We start from the raw sequence: 19,215 nt of genomic DNA on the forward strand, positions 1-19,215 counted from the left end.
GCATATCCTTGTAGTTTCAAATCTCTCCACAGATCACTAATTAATTATAAAAAGAATTAAAAGGTACCTATCCAACTGAAAAATTTGATGGACACCATTTTATAACCAAATTGCCAAACTTAATATCACCAATGATGGAATAAAATGACATCATATGCCCTCTGATGTGATACATTGAGAAGAACACAATATCACTTATATGGTATTTTTGCAAAAATATTTAACCTCAATCTAACCAAGGGTAAACACAACAAAAAATTCCAAATTGAGGGATATACTGTAAAACAACTCTTTAAAAACATCAGTGTCGATCATTAGAGAAATGCAAATTAAAACCACAATGAGATACCCTCTCAAACCAGTCAGAATGGCTATTATTAAAAAGTAAAAAAATAACAGATGCTGATGAAGTGTCAGAGAAAAGGGAGCACTTATACACTGTTGGTAGGAGTATAAATTAGTTCAACCATTGTGGAAAGCAATGTGGTGATTCCTCAAAGAGCTAAAATCAGAACTACCATTTGACCCAGCAATCCCATTAGTGGCTATATACCCAAAGAAATATACATCATTTTACCATACAGACACATGCACACAAATGTTCATTGCAGCACTATTCACAATAGCAAAGACATGGAATCAACCTAAATGCCCATCAATAACAGATTGAATAAAGAAAATGTGGTACATATACACCATGGACTACTATGCAGCTATAAAGAAGAACCAGATCACGTCTTTTATGGCAACATGGATGGAGCTGGATGCTATTATCTCTAGCAAACTAATGTAGGAACAGAAAACCAAATACTGCATGTTCTCATGTGTAAGTGGGAGCTAAATGATGAGAACTCATGGACCTAAAGAAGGAAAACAATAGAGACTGGAGCCTACTTGAGGGTAGAGGGTGGGAAGAGAGAGAGGATGAGAGAAAATAACTATTGGGTACCAGGCTTAGTACCTGAATGATGAAATAATCTGTACAACAAACCCCTATGACATGAGTTTACCCATATAATAAAACGGCACATGTACCCCTGAACCTACAATAAAAGTTTTTTTAATAAATAACTAACTAAATAAAAACAGCGGTGTCATGAAAAAGAAGTTAGTGTCTTTAAAAAACAGCATCATAAAAATGTTTTCCCTGTTTCAGTTTAAACTAGAGAAACATAACAACTAAAATCAATGTGCAATCCTTGATTGTATCCTACATTAAAAAAAAAAAAACCAGCACAAAGAACATACTTGGAACAACTGGGGAAATTAGAATATGAAGTATGTATTAGATAATAGCACTGTATTCATGTTAAACTTCCTGAGTGTGATAATTTGTATTGAGGTTATGAAGGATACTGTCCCTGTTTGTAAGAGGTACCTGTTGAGATATTTAGGAATGATATCATAATGTCTGCAGCTAACTATGGCAAAATAAAATGTTTACATATTACATAGGTTAGCTATTGTCATAGAATGTAGTGCAACAAAATACTTCAAAGATTAGTAGCTCAAAGAACATTGATTCCCATTGATGCATCTTGGGGTCAGAAGATTTAGGCTGAGATCAGCCATGCTCCGCTTCAATATGTAGGTTGTGTCCAGTACTGTTCCACGTGTCTTTCATCACTCTTTTATCAATAGGCTATCCAGAGAATGTTCTTATGAAAGTAGCAGAAGAGCAAAAGGACAAGCCCAATTACGCAAGCACAACTTGCTTCACTCTGTGTATTAGTTTCCTTAGGGCTTCCACAAGAAATGACTACAAATTGAGCAGCTTAAAACAGTGGAATTTTATTCTCCTGCAGTTGTGGAGGCTAGACGTCCAAAATCAAGAAGTCAGCAGGGTTCCACTCCCCCTGAAGGCATAGAGGAAGATCCTTCCTTGACTCTACGAAGTTTCTGGTGGTTGTGGACAATCCTTGTAGCAGCATCAGTCCAACATCTGTCCCTGTCATCATGTTGCCTTCTTCCCTATGTGTGTCCATGAGTCTCCAAAATCTCTCTCCTTATAAGGACATCAGTCACTGGATTTGGGGCCCACCCTAATCAAGTTTGACTTCATTTTAATTTGATTACATTTGCTAAGACTCTGTTTCCAAATAAGGTCACATTCACAAGGACCAGTGGTTAGGATTTCAACATATCTTTCTGGGGTACAAATTCAACCCACAACACTCTTAACGTCCCATTGAGGGCCAAAATAACTCATATGGCCAACTCCAAAGTCAAGAGGTAGGGAAGTATAGTGAACCCAATGTAAAGTCAAAGCATATCATGCAGCTAAACTCAGCACCATTGGAGTGAAGAGGTATACATCTCCCATAAAAACTGAGGAAGAGATAACTATTTTTGAATAATGTATGTGCATATATATTATAATGTATTACATAATATAGTAATAGATAAATATGAAAAAGAAAGTGTACAAATGTAGCAAAATTGATAAATCTAGGTGAAAGTAATATGGTCATTTATTATTATATTCAATGAAAACAAATCTGGATTTAGGTAAGGAGCAGCTTTATTCAAAAAAGACTATTACAGACCCTCTGACCACGGAAATCTTCAAATGTCTAAAAATAGAGTTTAAAAAAGAAGATGTAAACAGGGCTAGCAGGAACTTTGTGTGGGAGCAGGGCAAAGGGGGTAAGATGAGCAGATGGCATGATCAGGGCACTTTAACTGGAGATATGATTTTCCCTCCTGTGGTTGGCCAGTTCTCAGAATAAACTGTTAAGTGGGAGATGTTCTGCTTTTTAGAGCTTGCTCAAGTTTTGGGGCCAGCTAAAGTTCAGGGACCTGTGGGGAGAAGAGAAGCCTTATTAAAGTTTAGTTAAGGTAAGCCAATGGGTAAGTCATAAGTGATTACAAACACTCTTGTAACTCTTCCAAAACTCTGAAATATTTCGAAATAAGATTTTTGAAGTTTAAAAGTTAGTACTAAGATACAGTTTTGAAATGAATTTTTGTTCTCCCAAAACTTCATGATATCCTACTAACTGTGGATTGTCCCTCTTCCCAACATGTAGGTTTTGATCCTGACTTTACAAGCTACGACGCTGTAGATTTAGTCTGTGGGTTCCCAATTCTACCTTCACCAGAAAGTATACAGGCTTAAAAAAAAAAAAAAAAAAACTGCCACCATGTTTAAAGGTCCTAACATTTTCCAAGGAAAAAGAAAATATTTTGGATTTTAATTCCACCTAGCAGATATTAATAAATCGCCTGGGGCTAACCAAACAGATTAAGATTCAGAGGAACTGAATTGAAAAGCAGCATTTCTGTGCCTGGCTTATTTCACTTAACATAACGTCCTTCATGTTCATCCATGTTGTGACAAATTGCAGGATTTCCTTCTTTGTGAAGGCTGAATAATATTCCATTATGTACATATACTACATTTTCTTTATTCATTTACCCACCGATGGGCACTTAGGCTGATTCCATATCTCAGCTATTGTGAGTAATATTGCAATGAATATGGGAGTGCTGATATCTCTTCAACATACTGATTTCATTTCCTTTGAAAATATCCCCAGTAGTGGGATTGCTGGATTCTATGGTAGATCTATTTTTAATTTTTTGAGGACCTTCTATATTGTTTTTCATAATGGTGTGACCTCATTTATACGTGGAATCTTAAAAAGTTGACCTCATAGAACTAGAGAGTAGAATGGTGGTTGCCAGGGGCTGGGATGAGGAAGGAGAGGTTGGAGAGCCAAAAGGATACAAAATTTCAGTTAGGAGAAATAAGTTCAAAAGATCTATTATTCAACATGGTGGCTATAGTTAATAACAATGTACCATATTCTTGAAAAATGCCAAGACATGGATGGTAAGTATTCTCACCACAAAAATAATAACTACGTGAGGTAATATATATGTTAATTAGCTGAATTTAGTCATTCTACAATATAAATATGCCACAAAATACTATGTTGTCTATGATTAATTTTATCTGTCAGTTAAAAATAAACTAACAAAAAAAAGAAAATAAAAAAAGAAAAGCAGCATTGTTTAAACTTCACCTCATAAGAATTTTTTTTGTTTTGAGACAGATACTGACTCTGTCACCCAGGCTGGAGTGCAGTGGTACAGTCATAGCTCACTGTAACCTCAAGTTCCTGACCTCAAGCAATGCTCTCCCCTCAAGTAACTGGGACTACAGGCTTTGTCACCATGCCTTATTTATGTATGTATGTATGTAGAGACAAGGGTCTTGCTATGTTACCCAGGCTGGTCTCAAACTCCTGGCCTCAAGTGATCTTCCTGCCTCAGCCTCCTAAAGTACTAGGATCACAAGCATGAGCCACCACACCCAGCCAAGAATGTATTTGTTAACTTACAATTTTTTTGATGAATTATTTTGAAATTGATTGTATTAAGACTTCCTAGGACGTCAGAAGCTTCTGCATAATTTGTGAATCACTAAATAAATATTTCCTTTAAAAAAAACCTCCCCAATAGCCTTTTTGATGATGCTAAATAACATTAGTGGGTAGTATACTCCATTTTTTTTTTCTATCGAAATTGCTCAAGGCTATTCTCTGTTTATGTATATTGACTAAGCATAAACATCTTTTTTAATATATTCAGGACTCATAGAACATAAAGAAGTAATAGAAATTAATAGAAAAAAGGTAAACAATGCAATGTTAAAAAAAGGCAAGAGAACTGAACAAAAACTTCCCAAAAAATGATATTCCAATGACTACAAATATATTAAATAGTGTCTACTTCATCAATAATTAATGAGAAATGCAAATTAATCAATGAAATGTAAACACAGTCACTCACCAGAATGGTCAAAATTTTAAAAGACTAGTAATTCTAAGTGTTGGAAATAATTTGAGCAACTAGAAGTTGCACTGCTGATGAGAGTGTAAATCAGTACAACTTTTTTTTTTTTTTGAGATGGCGTCTCACTCTGTGGCTCAGGCTGGAGTGCAATGGCGCGATCTCTGCTCACTGCAACCTCCACCTCCTGGGTTGAAGTGATTCTCCTGCCTCAGCCTCCTGAGTAGCTGGGATAACAGGCACGCACAACCATGCCTGGCTAATTTTTGTATTTTCAGTAGAGACGGGGTTTCACCATGTTGGTCAGGCTCATCTTGAACTCCTGACCTCATAATTGGTCTGCCTCAGCCTCTCAAAATGTTGGGATTACAGGCGTGAGCCACCACGCCCAGCCAGTACAGCTTCTTAGAAAGCAGTTTGGTGACATCACGTAAAGCTGAAAAGAACATATCCTATGATATCAATGCTACTTCTATGTATATATTCCCCCCCAAAATATGTGTATACATGTGCACAAAGTGACACATACAATGATATACTATGAGCAGCAGAATAATAAAATAGGTAAATGCATTTTGCTGCATTCATACTGAAAAAGACAAAAGCAGTCCACGAGAGCTAGGAGCTGGCCTGACACTCACAGCTAGGACATAGTGATCTTCTGTTGAACAAAAAATTATTTCATAGGACACCAGTATCAGACAAGGCCATACCATGACTATGATGGAGCAAGAGGAAAATGAGAGCACACCATAAGTGTGTCTAAATACAGACAAAAAAGAGTATTGTCCAATCCACAAAAATGCCCAAACATCTTTCTGTCCTGGCTAATATTAGTCACTACAGCTTACTTACCAATCACAGAGTTAGCCTCACCCCTTTCCTCTCACCTTCTACATAAGAATTATCAATATACTCATCATAGAATTAACTCCACTTATGATGACATCCAATCCAGAGCACTCTGCTTCAAACCTCCCCCAAATCATCTAACACAAGACCAAATATATGTTCTTTCTAACACCCTTTCACTGAGATGCTCCATGACTCTCTATGGTGTACAGCTTCCCTTGTTATAATAAGTCAGTAAACATAACTTTGTTCAACTACAGGTGTGTGTCTGATGGTCTCTAGCTAAAGGACATTGACAATATATTGGTATTTTATACGGTAATGGAAATAAATGAACTAGAGCTAAAGATAACACCAATCTTACATTGAGCTAAAAAATGAGGGAAAGAAACAAAATTCAAAGGATTACCTACTGTACACTTTACTTGATATATAGTTTTGTTTTATTTCTACTCATAAGTAAGATATATAGTTTTCAAAAGAGGCAAAACTAAACTGTTTAAGGATGCACAATTAAGCCAAGTGTTAAAATAACTGACAGAGATTGAGAGATTCATTAATTCCCTCATGTCAGGATGTAATTAATGTTCTGTACACTTTCTACTTTCATTCTTTTTTTCCTATTGGAAAATATAGCTAGATTTCCGTTAAGTGGCCATAATTTTATAGCACCTGGGACATAAAGTATTGAGCACAAATGAGAAATCAAATGTTTTAGGTAATGAGCATGAGACAGCATCAGAAGACAAGTTCTAGTTCTTACACTGCCATGAGTAGCTGTATGAATTGGGCAAGTGACTTCATCACTTCGGGCCTTAGTTTCTTCATCTGTTTTTTTTTTTTTTTAAAGTGGAGGATGGGTGAGAAGGAGACTGGATCTCATCTTTCTGAAATGTCTTATTAAACATTCTACTATCCTATGATCATAAAGGAAACTCTCAACAAATATCTCCTATATTTCTATTAGGTCATTTTCAATATGTGTAAGCAATCTTATTTTATTTGCTTTAAAATCCAAAACCAAATATTTATCTTCATTTGGTTTATTCATTATATTATCTGGGAAGCAGAGTAGTGTACTGATTAAGAGCATAGACTTCGGAGTCAGACAAAATTAAATTGAGTTTTATTTCTAACATTTGCTAGGTAGGGGACCTTGACATAACCTCTCCCATCTCACTTTCTTTTTCTTTTTTTTTTTTTTAATAATGTCTACTCCATATAGTTGTTGCAAGTATTAAATTAAATAATGCATGTAAATCACTTGTCATAGTCTCAGTACATGGAAATCATATCCAATAAATACTATTGCCATTATAATCATAAGTGACAAGCCAGCTGCTCCTTTTGTGCACGTGTATACAGATATTTGGAGGGGGGCGGAGCGAATACGTAGAAGTAGCATGATAGCGTAGTGCAAATCAAGAGGTCAGTTGGCTTAGTCCCCTGTCAGTGTACTTACTGGACCTCAAGTTTCTGAAGGAGAATGTCTGTTCCCTTTCCTTTTCCTACTGACCACTTCCTCCACATTCTCTAGCTCCCTGCCTCATATATTTGGCTTGGGCTTCGGAAGACTCTGCAGGATCCTTGTGCTTCTTTCTTGGTCTCTGGACCGCAGAGTGTGCAGATGTAGCTTAAACTTGTTGCTGTTCGCCCACAGCTTCAGTGGCTCCAGACAGCTAGCAGATAGAATGACTTCAGCTTGAACGACTAATCTCATTGGCTTCTCAATTCCCAAGGACTTTTTTTCCTGAAAGGGAATTAACAGGTGAGTCTGTTGTTGCTTTGGCAACAAACTTTCAACCTCTACCTAACTCTCCGGAATGAGAACATATCTATTAATACATTCGCTAGACTGGGGAGTTGAGTCGCTCAATGCAAATTTTCTTTCAAGTGCAAAACAGCTTAATGGGCTCGGCTAGCCTTTGGTGGTGCTGCAGTTAGAGGCTAGTGAAGCGAGGAGCTGCTGTTGCAGTAACCTGTTGCAGAAAAGTGAAAGTATATCCGCAACAGTTGGCTTTGATTGCAGAGAGCGCGCTTGTGAGAACTGATGGCGGGTACACGCAGAAAATCTTTGCAAAACAGGCAAGTGGGATCTCTTCTCATTTTTCTGTGCATATCTGTGGGGGGTGCAACAACTATCCGCTATTCAGTGGCGGAGGAAATGGAGAGCGGCTCGTTTGTGGCCAACGTAGCTAAGGACCTAGGACTGGAGGTAGGGAAGCTGGCTGCGCGCGGGGCGCGGCTGGTTTCCGAGGGCAACAAAATGCATTTCCGGCTCCACCGCAAGACGGGAGATTTGTTTGTGAAGGAGAAACTGGATCGGGAGTCACTTTGTGGCAAAGCCGACCCTTGTGTTCTGCACTTTGAAGTAGTCCTGGTGGAGCCGCTGCAGTCCTTCCGGGCCGAGGTCAGGGTATTTGATATCAATGACAATGCCCCAGTTTTCCTAAACAAGGAGCCGCTTTTAAAGATTCCGGAGAGCACCCCCTTGGGTTCACGTTTTCCTCTGCAGAGCGCCCAGGATCTGGACGTGGGCCTTAACGGTCTCCAGAACTACACCCTGAGTGCCAATGGGTATTTCCACCTGCACACCCGCTTCCGCAGCCACGGGCCTAAATATGCTGAGCTGGTGCTGAACAAACCCCTGGACCGAGAGAAGCAGCCTGAAGTCAACTTGACAATTACGGCGGTGGACGGCGGGTCCCCGCCTAAGTCTGGCACAGCTCACATCCACGTGGTGGTTCTGGATGTCAACGACCACGTGCCCCAGTTCTCGCGACTGGTGTACAGAGCCCAGGTATCAGAGAACAGCCCCAATGGCTCTTTGGTGGCCACGGTGACTGCCGTGGACCTAGACGAGGGCACCAACAAAGCGATAACTTACTCTTTAGCTCAAAACCCAGAAGCAATTCTCAAGACGTTTCAGATTGACCCTCAAAATGGAGAGGTTCGACTAAGAGGCCCTCTCGATTTTGAAGCCATTGAAACATACGACATTGACATTCAAGCTACAGATGGTGGAGGCCTCTCTGCCCACAGCAAAGTCCTGGTAGAAGTGGTGGATGTGAATGACAATCCTCCCGAAGTGATGGTCTCCTCTGTGTCCAGCCCACTCCCTGAAGACTCACCACCACAGACAGTAGTAGCCCTTTTCACTATCAGAGACCGGGACATTCGAGTGGGAGGAAAAGTCACCTGCTTCCTCAGAGAAGACCTTCCCTTTGTAATCAAACCTACATTTGGGAATTCTTACTCACTGGTCACTGACAGAAGCTTGGATCGGGAGGAGGTCTCAGGCTATAATATCACCCTTGTTGCCATGGATACTGGACCACCTAGCTTGTCCGCCGAGACTATGATAGAGGTGCTAATATCCGACGTTAATGACAATCCTCCAATATTTCGGGAAGATTCCTATATCTTGACTGTTCGAGAAAACAATAGTCCTGCGGTTTTTATTGGCAAAGTCCATGCTGAGGATCTTGATTTGGGTGAGAATGCCCAAATAACATATTCTCTGTTGCCTCCAAAAAATGGAGATCTTTCAGTCTTTGCTTACATATCCATAAATTCAGACAATGGGAAGCTCTACGCGCTGAGAACCATGGATTATGAGGCCATTCAAGATTTTCAATTTGTGGTAAAGGCAACTGATGGGGGCTTCCTGTCACTGAGTAGCCAAGTTACTGTCAGAGTGGTTGTCCTAGATGACAATGACAATCGTCCAATGATCTTATACCCACTGCAGAACGGCACCTTGCCCTGCAATGACCTGGTGCCCAGGTCTGCAGAGGCAGGCTACCTAGTGACCAAAGTGGTGGCTGTGGATGGTGACTCAGGTCAGAATTCTTGGCTTTCATATCATCTACTTAAGGCCACTGACCTTGGGTTATTTTCTGTTCAAAGACAAAATGGAGAAATCCATACATTAAGGCAGATATCTGAGAGAGACCCCATGATGCAGAAATTGATCATTCTTGTTCAGGATCACGGCCAACCAGCTCTTTCCACTACTGTCTCACTCAACATCCTGCTGGTAGATGGCTTTTCAGAGCCCTACCTGCAGTTCCAGGATCCAACCAGGCATTCTAGAAAGGTAAATCCATCCACTAAATATTTGGTCATTTCTCTGGTCATCCTTTCCTTTATCTTTCTCCTCTCTGTCATAGTGATCTTCATTATACATGTCTACCAAAAGATTAAATATAGAGAAAAGTTCACAATTCAAGAGCATTTCTATGATGACTGTAATTTCTCTAACAACCTGGTACAAGGACAAGGCAATGGATCCTTATCTCGGCCTTGTCCATATGAAATGTGTTCAGCCACTGGCACTGGTAATAGTGAGTTTCGCTTTCTTAAGCGTTTTATGCCCAACTTTCCTTTCCCTCATGCCACTGGGGAGATAAAAATGGAGGCTGGCTCCAGTTTGCCCCCAAATTCTGATAGGAATAAGTCTCAGAGATTAGAGGGCCATGACCAGGTATCTGATGACTATATGTAGCTCCTATTTACAGGCTCAGTGAGACAAGAGAAGCAAAATTTTATACTTGGTATGCAAAGATGTTACATCCTCATTAAAACAAAAACTGGTAGTAGATTGCAGCTTTAGTAAAGATAAGAGTACTTAGTTTGGTGAAAATGGGAAACCCAGAGTGAGGCTAGGCTTACTCAATACAAAGCAGTTATCCTGATCCCCAGATCATATATCTATAACCCTTTCTCCAGTTGGAATTCTGTTTAAAGAAATGTCACCCTCTATAAATGCATATGTGGTAGGAACTTCTGCTTTTCCATCTCTGTGCTAGCAAGTAATGAATAAGCCATTATTCACATTTTCCTTAGAAGTTCATTGGTCCTGGCCCAGGAAATACTTAGTTCCATAGAGAGATCCTTTTATTTGCCTCTAAATTATTTTCCAGTAGAAAGTTATGCATGCATAGGGAAGAGAACTACCTTCTCTTTTTGATATATTGGGAAGTGATTAGGTTTGACAAGCAGAGATATAGTTTATTATTCAGGAATCTCTAAATTCTTGTCCCTGATGAGTGATTATCTTTGATCAATACCTTGCCTGCAATCATTCATAATCATAATCATGGAAATGCCTGGTAAATGGTGATCTTCACAAATAATCATGGTGGGAGGAAGGGTGGAGAAAGAAAAGGATTTCACTTATTTGCAAATGTGAATAAGGGCAGACATAAGGATAAAGAGATTCAGTTTAGGAATGTTCTCCAAAATTAAATTAGATGTAGTTTTTTTTTTTTTTTTTTTTTTGAGACGGAGTTTTTCTCTTGTTGCCCAGACTGGAGTGCAATGGCACGATCTCGGCTCACTGCAACCTCTGCCTCCTGGGTTCAAGCGATTCTCCTGCCTCAGCCTCCTGAGTAGCTAGGATTACAGGCATGCGCCACCATGCCCAGCTAATTTTTTGGTATTTTTAGTAGAGACAGGGTTTCACCATGTTGGCCAGGCTGGTCATGAACTTCTGACCTCAGGTGATCCACCCGCCTCGGCCTCCCAAAGCACTGGGATTACAGGCATAAGCCACCATGCCCAGCCAGATTTGATTTCTTGATTGTTTGGAGCCATAGGCAAGTCTCAGATCTCCCTCTTTTATATCCAGATGTCTATCCTTGCAGTCCCAGAGAGAATCTATTTGAAAAAAGGGAAATGGAGGGTGGGTGAGGAAAAAAATAAAGTATGACGGCTGGGCACCGTGGCTCATGGCTGTAATCTCAGCACTCTGGGAGACGGAGGGAGGCAGATCACCTGAGGTCAGGAGTTTGAGATCACCCTGGCTAACATGGCAAAACCCTATCTCTACTAAAAATACAAAAATTAGTCAGTCGTGGTGGCACGCACCTGTAATCCCAGGTACTCAAGAGGCTGAGGCTGGAGAATCGCTTGAACCTGGGAGGTGGAGGTTGCAGTGAGCTGAGATTGTGCCACTGCACTCCAGCCTGGGCAACAGAGTGAGACGCTGTCTCAAAAACATAAAAATAAATAAATAAATACATAAATACATAAGGCCTGCTGTAGTTAATAAGTGTTACAGAACACTCTAAACTATTTTGTGCCATTAAGTGTATACAACATTTATTGTAAACCATTTTGTAGTTTGTAGAGCAAATACAAAATAAAAAGACATTAAAATTAAAAAGTTCATTAATACTAATTAAGTGGCATTAAGGAAAGACACATTTTCAGGTAGTACTAGATTTGATTGTAAGCCATTTTCCTCTCTGAGTATTCTGAAGTTAACATATGCAAACTGAGAAAAAGTGGCATTTTTAGTAAATCATTCATAAAATGAAATGGAGTGGGGAGACAACTTAGGCTTCTCTTTGATCACCACTGTTTGATTTCATAAGCTATTCTGAGCCCTCTCATTCTAAAATAAGCCAATGTTAAAACATTAACATATTTCAGGGATTCTCCCAATACTGCTAACTGTGCCTTGAAAGTCAAAAGTTTGCTTTAGAGAAGGGCATGGTGGCTCATACCTGTAGTCCCAGCTACTCAGGAGCCTGAAGGAGGAGGATTGCTCAAGCCCAGGAGTTCAGGGGTGCAGTAAGCTATGATTGCACTTCTGCACTCCAGCCTGGGCAAAAGAGTGAAACCTCATCTCAAAAAAAAAAAAAGTGTGCTTTAATGAGGCTTTAATTATATGCCTTATTTTATAAAAATGTGTGTAAATTCAGACTCACTAGAATACATCCTCTTGGTATTTTAAGGGTAGAGCATTATCTTTTAAAATACTTCTTAAATATACCAAATCATGTTTATTGATACAAACTTCATTCTTGGACTTAATGACTGATACCTAATGGCACCACCTGGCTGTTTACCTGTTGGCCAGGAATACACTAAAATTTAGTGCTGTTATTTTTTAGATGTTAGAGATGCTTAGGGCAGAACTGGTGTAACCTATGGCTGCCTTCAATGTTAAAATGTTAAAGAATAGATGAAGCAAATGCACTATATCAATGAATTGCTTTTATTTTTAATATTAAATATTTTACATACATTGAGTTATGATTCTGATTTAGAGTAAAGGTTTTCTTGCGCAAAACATAGAATAAGTGTTCCAGTGTATTTGTGTTCCAATTGGTGAAGGCATGCTGAAATTTCTATTTCCTTTAAATGAAAAAGGAGATAGAATTTTTATTTATTTATTTATTTTTTGGAGACAAAGTCTTGCTCTGTCACCCAGGCTGGAGTACAGTGGCATGATCTCGGCTCACTGCAAACTCCGTCTCCTGGGTTCAAGTGATCTTCCTGCCTCAGCCTCCTGAGTAGCTGGGACTACAGGTATACATTACCACGCCCAGCTAAATTTTGTGTTTCTAGTAGAGATGGGGCTTCGCCATGTTGGCATTTCGCTATGTTGGCCAGGCTGGTCTCGAGCTCCTGATCTCAGGTGATCCACCCGCCTTGACCTCCCAAAGTGCTAGGATTACAGCACCATGCCCAGCCTAGAATTAATTTTTATGGGTAAGCAATAATTAGTTAATAAAACATGCTTAAGTAAAAGCTACTGTATTAACTGTGTTTCATTACACTTAATGATGTGAACATAATCAATGGAAACTGGCTTAATGTCAAGGATAGGAAAAGAAAATGGTGTAGATTTATGATTTTAAGACTTTGATATTCAAATAGCAGTGAAGTTCATGAATACATATATACACACATACACAATGGACAGAAGATGTAGATTTGTCAACTTTTTATTTTTTCACATTAAATGAGATAAAATCTACCACTTCACGCCACCATTATTCCATAAACGAAATGGCATTTTAATATAAAAATGGTTAAGATAGGCTGGGCATGGTGGCTCACACCTGTAATACCAGTACTTTGGGAGGCTGAGGCAGATGGATCACAAGGTCAAGAGATGGAGACCATCCTGGCCAACATGGTGAAACCATGTCTCTACTAAAAATACAAAAATTAGCTGGGTGTGGTGGTATGTGCCTGTAGTCCCAGCTACTTGGGAGGCTGAGGCAGGAGAATTGCTTGAACCCAGGAGGTGGAGGTTGCAGTGAGCTGAGATCATGCCACTGCACTCCAGCCTGGCGACAAAGCAAGACTCTGTCTCAAAAAAAAAAAAAAAAAAAAGAAAAGAAAAAAAGAAAAAAGAAAAAAAAGGTAAGATAACAATCTCATAAAAGAAACCATCCTTTAAATTTAAAAAATGTATCAATTTAATAAAAAATTATTTTGCCACAATTTTTCTTATTTTTGCCTTAGGTGAAAATTTTGTCACTCTAATTTTATTCAGACTTCAAGTTCCCAAGAAAATTCCAATCCTACCTGATAACTTAAAATAAGAATATATCAATTCACTGAATGTGAAGTAGGCCACTTGTTTTTGGAGAGAACTCTGTACACCAGCTGAGATTAAGTCCAGGTCTCTATCAGCAAATTAAGACAAAGAATGGAAATAATTAGGGCAATTACTCTCTCCAAAGTGTCAAGTGATATTAGAACTATTTCTATGTATTCAAAGCTATAACCTAAGAACCTTGAAAAGTGTCTTGTACAAAAAGGCTTTTTATTAGGAAATAATTCTAGACTCATAAAATTGCAAAAATACTATAGATAGTTCCTGTATATCCTTCACCTAACTTCCCGGAATGCTAACATCTTATATAACCATAGTAGTTATCAAAATTAAGAAATTAACCTTGGTATAATTCTATGAAGTAAACTACAGATCTTATTCAAATTTAACAGTTTTCCCCCAATGTCCTTTTTCTATTCAAAGATCCAATCCAGGATCCTGCAAAGCATTTGTTATGGCTCCTTAGTCTCTACCACCTGTGACAGTTCCTTACTCTTACCTTGTCTATCATGACCTGAGACTTTTGAAGAGTACTAGCCAGTTATTTGTAGAATGCCCCTCAGTTTGGGATTCTTTGTTTTCTCATTATTAAACTGAGGTAATGCATTATTGGGAAAAATACTGCAGAAATGACATTGTATCCTTTTCAGTGCATCACGTCAGCAGGTATGTGATGCCAATGTCACACTACTGGTGATATTAATCTTTTTTCTTTTATTGTGGTAAAGAACTTATAAAATGTACCATGTTAGCCATTTTTAAGTATGTTAGCCATTTTTAAGTAATGTTAAGGTGATGTTAATTTTGATCGCTTGGTTAACATAATGTCTGCCATGTTTCTCTACTATAGTTACTTTTTTCTCTTTGTAATTAATAAACACTTGGGGGATATACTTTGAAACTATGCAAATATGATGTTTCTGCTTAAACCAATTTTAGTATCCATTGCTAGATATTTCCTGTGGCAATTAATATTGTGGCATTCTAATGGTGATTTTCTATTTCTCTATTTCCTTTTACATTAATTAAAATTCTTCTGGAAGGAAAACTTGTTACTTTCCCCCCCACTTGTTTAGTTAGTTATTTCTTTACATAAGGATACCTGGATATCTCCTCTATTATTTGGGTTACAAACTAATCCTATCATTTACTTTGTTGTTCAGCAAACTCTTTTATCTGAGATGAAGAGCAGATTTTTAAGACTGGAATTATCCATATAGAATACATTTTTATCAAAATTAGTATTTCTTTGTAACTCTACATGTTAGATTATTTTAAACAATCATAAAGTAACCCCATTAAGGTTTATGCATAAAGTTTTAACTTTAAATGAAAATTATACTAACATAATTTTAAATTAGTCATACATTTTAAAATAGATATAAACTGAAAATTTTAAAATTTGTTGTGCAGACATGTTTATATAGTTTAAGCTATATATACCTGAGATACTATTTAAAAATAGACTTATATGCTGAAATTAGACTTACAGATATACAAAAAATGGAATTGGTCTGTCTGATATTATGTAATTCTCCTAAAAATAAAGAATTTCTTTATCATGTTTGTGCATTTTTTGTTGTTTTCCATTTAGGGATGAATTTGTCTTATTCTTGGAAGCATAATTCATTCATATGATTATCCCATATAAATAGCTATTTTCTTAGAGTTTAATATCTTCAAAGTATGTGACTAAGTGGACATTCATTCTTCAACCAAAAGTTTGACTTCATTTTCAAATATGTGTAACACTTTTAAAAAACATTATTAAAGTATTTGTTGTGTTTATATAACACTGAAACAGGCCGGGCATGGTGGCTCATGCCTGTAATCCCAACACTTTGGGAGGCCAAGGTGGGGAGATCACCTGTGGTCAGGATTTCGAGACCAGCCTGGCCAACACGGTGGAAACCCCTCTCTACTAAAAATACAAAAATTAGCCAGGCATGGGGCTCACACCTGTAGTCCCAGCTACTTGGGAGGCTGAGGCATGAGAATTGCTTGAACCCAGGAGGCAGAGATTGCAGTGAGCTCACATCATGCCACCGCACTCTAGCCTGGGCAACAGAGTAAGACTCAGTCTCAAAAAAACAAACAAAAAGACCCCCAAAAACAAACAAACAAAAAAACCACTGAAACAGAATGTGAAAAAGTGAAAGTAACAAAAGTTTTCTGGTCAAGCTGGTGAAGTAAGTTTATGCTTCTGTGTACCACGCTCTGCTCTAAATACAGCAGTAACAGGTAAAAATTAAAAATTAAAAAAAAATGCGGCTGGGTGTGGTGGCTTGCACCTGTAATCCCAGAAGGCCAAGGCAGGTGGATCACCTGAGGTCAGGAGTTCGAGACCAGCCTGACCAATATGATGAAACCCCGTCTCTACTAAAAATACAAAAATTAGCCAGGTGTGGTGGCATGAACCTGTAATTCCAGCTACTTGGGAGTCTGAGACAGGAGAATCGCTTGAACCCAGGAGGCGGAGGTTGCAATGAGCCGAGATCAGGCCATTGCACTCCAACCTGGGCAACAAGAGTTAAACTGCGTGCCCCCCACTATCCGCCCCCGGCCAAAAAAAAAAAAAAAATGCAAGGCCAGGCACGGTGGCTCATGCCTGTAATCCCAGCACTTTGGGAAGCTGAGGTGGGTGGCCAAGGTCAGGAGTTCGAGACCAGCTTGGCCAACATGGCGAAACCCTGTCTCTACTAAAAAATACAAAAATTAGCTGGGCGTGGTGGCATGCACCTGTAATCCCACCTACTCAGGAGGCTGAGGCATAAGAATCGCTTGAAGCCAGGAGGCAGAGGTTGCAGTGAGCCGAGATTACACCACTGCACTCCAGCCTGGGCGACAGAGTGAGACTCCATCTCAAAAAAAAAAAAAAAAAAAAAAAAAAACCAAAAAAAAGGAAAACCAGAAATGGAACAGACATAAAATGGTAAGTGGGGATAAAATCCTTGGATTTCCAAGCTATCAGGATGGGAAGTTGGCATAGGCTACCATTGGTTTGGCTCTTATGGGCTCTCAGGAACAAAATGTTCACCATGAAAAATGAAGAATAAAAGCCAGTGTCATTGGTTAGAGCCAAGAGGTAGGATGGGTCAAGGAAGGTTGAAAAGCCATTGCCAAAAAATTCCTGAAGCTGTACATTATGGTATGTTGCAGCCTATGAAGGCTGGAGGACACAGAAACAACATCCAGAATATGTACTGGGCTCTGTAGCCAACAAACTTAATGTAGTCATCTGTACTATTTCCAGTACCATGCTGGGTCAGAAGCCCAAATCATTACTATACAACCTGATTCTAGACCATGTCCAGGGTCTAGGAAATGGACATAAGTAGAGAAAGGAATGAAAAGGAAGACATTTTCAAAAAGTGTCATTCAAAATAAAACTGTTTAAGATGCTTGCAGAGATGAATTTAGAAGTTATACCCACCAAAGATAGTAAGTTATGAAATAAAAAAAGACTGAAATAAAGTAAGAATGGATCCATATAAATATAGCCAACCAGAAATTTTAGAAATGAAACTTATTAATTATAATAAAACCTCAATATATAGTATAAACTTCAATCTGGAAGCTAATGAAGACTAAATTAGTAAATTGGTATGTAACTATGGAATTATATATGGACACATGGATATTTACTCTATTATTTAGGTTATAATTCAATTCTATCATTTATTTTGTTGTTCAGTAAACCCTTTCAACAACCCTTATTTTGTTGTTCAGTAAACCCTGTTTGTTCAGAACAACCCTTTGTTGTTCAGTAAACCCTTTTATCTGAGATAAAGGAAGATTTTTAAGATCTGCCCAATAACAGAACAAAAAGATACAAATTACGAAAGAGTATTTAAAGATGTTATCTACTGTGATAAACCACACTGAAACTTAAAGGCATAGAACAGACATATTATGCTCAGGGACTCCATGGATCAGGGATTCAGACAAGACCCAATGGGGATGAATTGTCTCTGCTCTGTGATGCCTGAGGCCTCAGGTAGAAAGGCTCAAAGGCTGGGAGTGACATAGTGGCAGCAAGCTAGTATCATTTGGAGGTGACCTCTCTTCCATGATTGATGCTGGCAGTGAACCATAATACCTGTCTATGTGGCCTGGGCTTCTTTAAAACATGGTAGCTGGGTTACAACAGCAAGTATCACTTTCACCATGCTTTCCATTGGTCAAGCAGTCACAGAGACCAAATTCAAGATAAGGGGACATATGTCCTACCTCTTGAATAAAGGAGTGGTAAAGAATTTGGAGAAAAGGTTTTAAAGCTGCCACAGGAGACATGGAAGATAGATGGAAAAACTCTAATATAGGTCCCAGAGACATTCCAGAAGAAGAATTGAGGAAATGGCAGAGAAGAGACATACACTGATTCTGGTTCTTGCCAAGACGGCAGAGTAGCATGGGTTACAGATACTACAAGAGCAGTCATGGGGGAACCATACATTGAAACATTATAGAACTTATGCGGTTGGGTGGTTGGCTTATGCCTGTAATTCTAGCACTCTGGGAGGCCGAGGCAGGTGGATCACATGAGGCCAGGAGTTCGAGACCAGCCTGGCCAGCGTGGCAAAACATCATCTCTACTAAAAATACAAAAATTAGCCAGGTGTGGTGGTACATACCTGTAATCCCAGCTACTCAGGAGGCTGAGGTATGAGAATCACTTGAATCTGGGAGGTGGAGATTGCAGTGAACTGAGCTGAGACTGTGCCACTGCATTCCAGTGTAGGTGACACAGCAAGACTCTGTTTCAAAAAAGAGAGACAGAGAGAGACAGAGAACTTAGGAACTTAGGAAATAATGAAAAAACCCTAAGAAGCTTTTGAGGAGGAGGGAGTCTGTTTAATACTGGTGTGTTAAGGCTTAGTGGTGGCTGCAGCCTGGGAAGGAGGGTAAGCCATCATGTTTGTGGTATGATATATTTAAAATAAATCTCCTATTCCCACCTTTGGACAGTGATTTCCTGCCTTCTCACTGGAAGTAAGTGGCAACAGTTCAGATTGCGGGTATAGTTTTCATCACGGGTAACAGTCAAGGCAATTTTAAAAATCTGCTTGGGTCAAAATTTATATTAATTAACTGTATACTGACTAGCCTTGGCCATTCACCCTCCCCTTCCCCTCACCTCAAATCCCATTGTTGGTGAATTATAATTTACAGTAACTCTTTCATGTAATGCTTTTTTCTGGAAAAAG

General features: G+C 38.9%; 1 protein-coding gene and 1 long non-coding RNA gene across 2 annotated transcripts in view; one reads left to right on the forward strand and one right to left on the reverse strand.

Moving 5' to 3' along the window:
* Positions 1-2,451: 2,451 nt before the first annotated feature.
* The window catches only part of LOC129397818 (uncharacterized), a 31,358-nt gene continuing 14,594 nt past the window's right edge, over positions 2,452-19,215 (reverse strand). Inside the window, exons 2-3 of the long non-coding RNA XR_008625440.2 lie at positions 18,643-18,765; positions 2,452-2,799 (exon numbers count right to left, since the gene is read on the reverse strand). This is a non-coding gene — a long non-coding RNA (uncharacterized LOC129397818). The remainder of the gene's footprint in view (positions 2,800-18,642; positions 18,766-19,215) is intronic.
* On the forward strand, positions 5,938-15,572 carry PCDHB1 (protocadherin beta 1). The gene has a single exon (XM_034960644.3). The coding sequence runs from the start codon at positions 7,700-7,702 to the stop codon at positions 10,154-10,156; it is 2,457 nt and encodes an 818-aa protein (XP_034816535.1). The 5' UTR covers positions 5,938-7,699; the 3' UTR covers positions 10,157-15,572.

The sequence above is a fragment of the Pan paniscus genome, chromosome 4, assembly GCF_029289425.2.
Source record: "Pan paniscus chromosome 4, NHGRI_mPanPan1-v2.0_pri, whole genome shotgun sequence".
In the NCBI taxonomy this organism is placed as follows: Eukaryota; Metazoa; Chordata; class Mammalia; order Primates; family Hominidae; genus Pan; species Pan paniscus.

Bases quoted from the DNA above. Each gene is read 5' to 3' on its own strand.
- PCDHB1 (XM_034960644.3), top strand. From the start codon at position 7,700: ATGGCGGGTACACGCAGAAAATCTTTGCAAAACAGGCAAGTGGGATCT.